The sequence below is a fragment of the Aythya marila genome (genome assembly GCF_965140915.1).
Source record: "Aythya marila genome assembly, contig: HAP1_HAP1_SCAFFOLD_1213, whole genome shotgun sequence".
NCBI lineage: Eukaryota > Metazoa > Chordata > Aves > Anseriformes > Anatidae > Aythya > Aythya marila.
In genome coordinates this window covers 1,678-8,000 of record NW_028136711.1, presented here as the reverse complement: position 1 = coordinate 8,000, position 6,323 = coordinate 1,678, and the positions used below count along the sequence as shown (strand labels likewise).

General features: G+C 62.8%; 1 protein-coding gene across 1 annotated transcript; it reads right to left on the bottom strand.

The window, feature by feature from the left end:
- Positions 1-840: 840 nt before the first annotated feature.
- VMA22 (vacuolar ATPase assembly factor VMA22) lies at positions 841-5,553 on the bottom strand (the record flags this gene model as incomplete). Its single annotated transcript, XM_082785334.1, has 5 exons — positions 5,424-5,553; positions 4,331-4,439; positions 2,335-2,438; positions 1,502-1,605; positions 841-994 (listed from the first exon to the last, which is right to left on the bottom strand). Coding segments are annotated over exons 2-5 (464 nt in total), but the record flags the coding sequence as incomplete, so codon positions are not given.
- Positions 5,554-6,323: the final 770 nt, after the last annotated feature.

The window sequence follows — 6,323 nt, the reverse complement described above, 5'->3', positions numbered from 1 at the left end:
GACGGGAATTTTGGGGACCCCCCCTCACCCCCAGGGACCCCCCAAACCCCCGGGACCCCCCTCACCCCCAGGGACCCCCCAAACCCCGGGACCCCCCCCTCACCCCCAGGGACCCCCCCAACCCCCGGGACCCCCCCCAAACCCCGGGACCCCTCCCCCCAATTCCTGGACCCCCCCCGGTTTTGTTTTGGGGACCCCCCCCCCATTTTGGGACACCCCCCCCAATTTGGGGACCCCCCCCCATATTTTAGCCCCCCCCACAATTTTAGGGACCCCCCCAATTTTAGGGACCCCCCCCAATTTTAGGGACCCCCCCCCCATACTTTAGCCCCCCCCCCCCCCCATTTTAGGGACCCCCCCCATTTTATAACCCCCCCCCCCTTAAACTTTTAACACCCCCCCCCATTTAGGGACTCCCCCACCCCTAATTTTTTTTAGGACCCCCCCCCCCAATTTGGGGACCCCCCCCATTCTACACCCCCCCCCCTCAATTTTTTTGAACCCCCCCCCCTCAAATTCCCTCCCCCCTCCCCCAAACGCCCCCCCCCAAATTCAGCCCCCCCCCCAAATTCAGCCCCCCCCCACTATTTTATCCACCCCCCTCCACCTCCGGGGCCCCCCCCCACATTTTTGGGACCCCCCCCCAATTTCCTCCCCCCCCCAAACATTTCACCCCCCACCCCCCCTCCGCACCCCCTCCCCTTTGAGCCCCCCCCTTTAGCTTTTAGGGCCCCCTCCCCGTTTTTTTTCGCCCCCCCGCGCTTTTGGGACCCCCCCTCATTTTGGGGACCCCCCCCCGTTTTTGGGGACCCCCCCCCAATTTTGGGGCCCCCCCCTTACCCTCCACGAAGCTGCCCTGGGCCTGCCGCAGGCTGCGGGGCACCAGGACCCCGAACCAGGTCAGGGGGTCCTGGGGGGGGCGCCGGGGGGCCGGGGGGGGGGGGGCCGGGGGGGCCCCCCAAATTCTCCTCCTGACCCCGGCGCTGCCGCAGCCCTGGGGGGAGGGGGGGGGGAGAGAAAAAGGGGGGGGGGGGCCTTAAATAAATGGGACCCCCCCCCCACCCATAGGACCCCCCAACCCCCCCCCCCAAGCACCCATGGGACCCCCCCAACCCCCCCCCAGCACCCAAGGGACCCCCCTCCACCCATAGGACCCCCCCCAGCACCCATGGGACCCCCTCCAGGACCCCCCCACACCCAAGAGACCCCCCCCCAGCACCCATAGGACCCCCCCCAGGACCCTCCCCCACCCATGGGATCCTCCCAAACCCCCCCCCAGCACCCATGGGACCCCCCCCAAGAACCCCCCCCACCCATAGGACCCCCCCGCAGCACCCATGGGACCCCCCTAGCCCCCCGCAGCACCCATGGGACCCCCCCCAAACCCCCCCCCCAGCACCCATGGGACCCCCCCCAGGACCCCCCCAAATCCCCCCCCAGCACCCATGGGACCCCCCCAGGACCCCCCCCCCCAGCACCCATGGGACCCCCCCCCCCTCACCCTCGTGCCCCCCCCCCAGCTGGGGGCCGACGTCCTCGGGGTCCTCGGGGTCCCCCCCCCATCCCGGCACCTCCTCGAAGCGGGGGGCGCCCCCCGGGTCCTGCCTGCGGGGGGGGGACGGGGGGGACGTGGGGACGTGGGGACACCCCCGGCAGTGTCCCCGTGCCCCCCCCCCCCCATGACCCCAATATCCCCCCGATCTCCCCCAAAATGTCCCCAGGGCCCCCCCCGTGCCCCCCCCATGTCCCCATTGTCCCCTCATGAGCCCCCCCAGTGTCCCCCCAATGTCCCACATGCCCCCCCATTGTCCCCCCATGTCCCCCCCCCAACGTCCCCAATGTCCCCTCTATGTCCCTCCCACCCCTCATTTGCCCCCCCCATGTCCCCATTGTCCCCCCCATTGTCCCCCATTGTCCCCCAATGCCCCCCCCGTCCCCATGCCCCCCCATGTCCCCATTGTCCCCCAATGTCCCCATGTCCCCCTCCGTCCCCAATGTCCCCCCCAATGTCCCCAATGTCCCCCCCCATGCCCCAATGTCCCTCCCAATGTCCCCATTGACCCCCAAATCTCCCCCCATGTCCCCAATGCCCCCCCATGCCCCCCCCAGTGTCCCCATGTCCCCCCCCAATGCCCCCCCTGTCCCCACATCCCCCCTCATGTCCCCATTGTCCCCAATGTCCCCATGTCCCCCCCATGTCCCCATTGTCCCCCTGTGACACCCCCAGTGCCCCCCCATGGCCCCAGTGCCCCCCCAATGCCCCCCAATGTCCCCCCCCATGCCCCCCCCAGTGTCCCCATGTCCCCCCCCAGTGTCCCCCTGTCCCCCTGTCACCTGTCCCGCAGGCGGAGGCGCGGCTCCATGGTGGCCCCGTAGTGCAGGGCGGAGACGCGGGGACAGCCCAGGGCATAGCGGGCCTGGGACAGGGACAGCCAGCCCTGGGGGGGACATTTGGGGACATTTGGGGACAGTTGGGGACATTTCGGGGACATCGGGGGCAGTGGGGGCATTTGGGGACATTTTGGGAATGTTTGGGGACGTTTCGGGGATGTTTGGGGACATTGGGGTCAGTGGGGGCGTTTGGGGATGTTTGGGGACATTGGGGGGACATTGGGGTCAATGGGGGTATTTGGGGACATTTCGGGGATGTTTGGGGACATCAGGGTCAGTGGGGGGACATTGGGGTCAATGGGGACGTTTTGGGAATGTTTGGGGACATTTCGGGGATGTTTGCGGACATTGGGGTCAGTGGGGACATTTTGGGGACGTTTGGGGACATTGGGGTCAGTGGGGGGACATTGGAGTCAATGGGGGCATTTGGGGACATTTTGGGGACACGTGGGTCAATGGGGACATTTTGGGGATGTTTGGGGACATTGGGGGCATTTGGGGACACTGGGGCATTTTGGGGATGTTTGGGGACATTGGGGTCAATGGGGACATTTCGGGGATGTTTGGGGACATTTGGGGGCATTGGGGTCAATGGGGGCATTTTGGGGATGTTTGGGGACATCGGGGTCAGTGGGGGAACATTGGGTGGGGACATTTCAGGGATGTTTGGGGACATTTGGGGTACATTGGGGACGTCTGGGAGACATTGGGGTCAATGGGGAAATTTTGGGGATGTTTGGGAGCATTTGGGAGCATTGGGGTCAATGGGGACATTTTGGGGACGTTTGGGGACATTGGGGTCAATGGGGACATTTCAGGGATGTTTGGGGACATTTGGGGGACACTGGGGAATGTTTGGGGACATTGGGGATGTTAGGGGACGTTTGCAGACATTGGAGACATTTTTGAGGATGTTTGGGGACATTGGGGGTGTTTGGGGACATTTGGGGGCATTTTGGGGACATGTGGGTCAATGGGGACATTGGGGGCATTTGGGGACATTTTTGGGGACATTGGAGGGACATTTTGGGGGCACTTGGGACATTTCGGGGACATTGGGGTAAATGGGGACATTGGAGACATTTTGGGGACGTTTTGGGGACTTTTGTAGACATTGAGTGACATTTGGGGACATTGTGGGGACACTGGGAACATTGGAGGGACGTTTGGGGACATTTTGGGGACACTGGGGACAATGGGTACTTTGGGGACATTTTGGGGACATTTGGGGGTATTTGGGAACATTTATGGGGACGTTGGGGGCGTCTGGGGACCTTGGAGACATTTTGGGGGCATTAGAGATATTTTGGGGACATTTGGGGACGTTTGAGGTCTTTGGGAGCATTGGAGGGACATTGGAGGCATGGGGCATTTTGGGGCCGTCTTGGGGTCATTTTGGGGCGTTTTGGGACCTTTTTGGTGCGTTTTGGGGCCATTTTGGGGGCGTTTGGGGCCATTTTGGGGCATTCTGGGGGCGTTTTGTGGCGTTTTGGGGTCATTTTGGGGCGTTTTGGGGCATTCTGGGCCGTTTTGGGGCGTTTTGGGGCCGTTTTGGGGCGTTTTGGGGCCGTCTTGCGGCATTTTGGGGTGTTTTGGGCCATTTTGAGGCATTTTGGGGCTGTTTTGGGGCGTTTTGGGGCATTTTGGGGACATTTTGGGGCCGTTTTGGGTCCTTTTGGGGTGTTTTGGGGCCATTTTGGGGTCGTTTTGGGGCATTCTGGGCCATTTTGGGCCATTTTGGGGTCATTTTGGGGCCGTCTTGGGGTCATTTTGGGGTCGTTTTGGGGCATTCTGGGCCATTTTGGGCCATTTTGGGGTCATTTTGGGGCTGTTTTGGGCGCGTTTTGGGGCGTTTTGGGGCATTCTGGGCCATTTTTGGGTGTTTTGGGCCGTCTTGGGCCATTTTGGGGCGTTTTGGGGTCATTTTGGGGCCCGTCACCTCTCTCAGGGCGTGGTGCAGGCGCTCCCGGTGCTGGTGCAGGGCCTCCAGCGCCTCCAGCAGCTCCAGCAGCGCCGCGTCCAGCGCCGCGCCCGGCGCCATGGAGACCCTACAAAAACACGGGGGGTAAACACGGAGACCCTACAAAAATACAGGGGTTGTTAACATGGGGACCCTACCAAAATAAACTGGGTAAATATGGGGACCCTACAAAAACACAGGGGGTAAACATGGAGACCCTATCAAAATACAGGTGGTAAACATGGCGACCCTACCAAAATAAAGGGGTGTAAACATGGAGACCCTACAAAAACACAGGGGTAAACATGGGGACCCTACCAAAACATGGGGTGTAAACACAGGGACCCTACAAAAATAAAGGGGTACACACGGGGACCCTACCAAAACAAAGGGGTGTAAACAAGGGGGGCCTACCAAAATAAAGGGGGTAAACATGGGGACCCTACCAAAACACGGCAGGTAAACACAGGGACCCTACCAAAATATGGGGCATAAACAGGAGGACCCTACAAAAATACGGCATGTAAACACAGGGACCCTACAAAAACATGGGGGGAAAACATAGCAACCCTACTGAAATATGGGGACCCTACCAAAATAAAGGGGTGTAAACACAGGGACCCTACCAAAACACGGGGTGTAAATATGGGGGCCCTACCAAAATATGGGGTGTAAACAGTGTGACCCTACAAAAACAAAGGGTACCTCAACGTGGGGACCCTACCAAAACATGGGGTGTAAACACAGGGATCCCATCAAAATACAGGGTGCATCAATGTGGGGACCCTACCAAAACAATGGATGTGTCAACACGATGCCCCCCCAAGGAGACCCTACCAAAACAGACCTCACTGTAAACACACCCATCGTGTAGGACCTACAAAAACTAAGGAACCTCAATGTAAACACCCCCCTCCACCGTGTAGGACCTACCAAAACCAACCCCCACCAACGCCACCCCCCAGCCAGGAGACCCTACAAAAACACAGCCCCACCACTGACCCCCCCCCCCCCCCACGGCGAGGAGACCCTACAAAAACACCCCCGCCCCCCCCCCCCCAAATTCAATAACCTCAGGCTGCGGCCGCCGCCGCTCCTCGCTCACGGGACCCGCCGCGGCTTCACGCCGCGCCGCCGCCTCCTCCAATCGGAGGCGCGGCTCTCCGCCCCTTGGCCAATCAGCGCGCGCGGCGGGGCGCGGGGCGGGGCCTGGCTGAGGGCGGCGGTTCCGCCAACGAAGCCGGTTCGGCCGCCATCTTGGGTGAGGGCGCCTCGCCGCTTTCCCTTGGCCGCCATTTTGGGTGAGGGCGCGGCGCCGCCCTCCGCGGCCGCCATCTTGGGGAGGGGGGTGGGCTCCCCTCAGCACGGGGCTCGCTGATTGGCTCCCGGCGGCCGGCCCAATCGGCGGCGGCGGTGTTGGGAGGTGGCGGCGGCGGCGTGAGGAGAGCGGCGGGGCCGGAGCCATGGTACGGGGGGAGGGGGGGGAGGGGCGGGGGGCACCAAAACATCCCCCAGTGCTCCCAGTATCCCCCCAGTATCCCCCAGTATCCTCACATCCCCCCCCAGTCCCCTCCCAGTATCCCCTAGTCCTCCCCCAGTCCCCCCCCAGTATCCCCCAGTACCCCCCAGTATCCCTCACATCCCCCCCAGTTCCCTCCCAGGCCCTCCCAGTCCCCTCCCAGTATCCCCAGTCCTCCCCCAGTACCCCCCCCAGTGCCCCCCAGTATCCCTCCAGTCCCCCCAGTACCCCCCCAACACCCCCCAGTATCCCCACATCCCCCCAGTCCCCTCCCAGTATCCCCAGTACCCCCCCAGTACCCCTCCAGTATCCCCACATCCCCCCAGTACCCCCCCAGTTTCCCCCATTCCACTCCCAGTATCCCCCCAGTATCCCCCAGAACCCCCCCAACACCCCCCCAGTATCCCCACCTCCCTCCCAGTCCCCCCCAGTAACCCCCAGTACCCCCCCAGT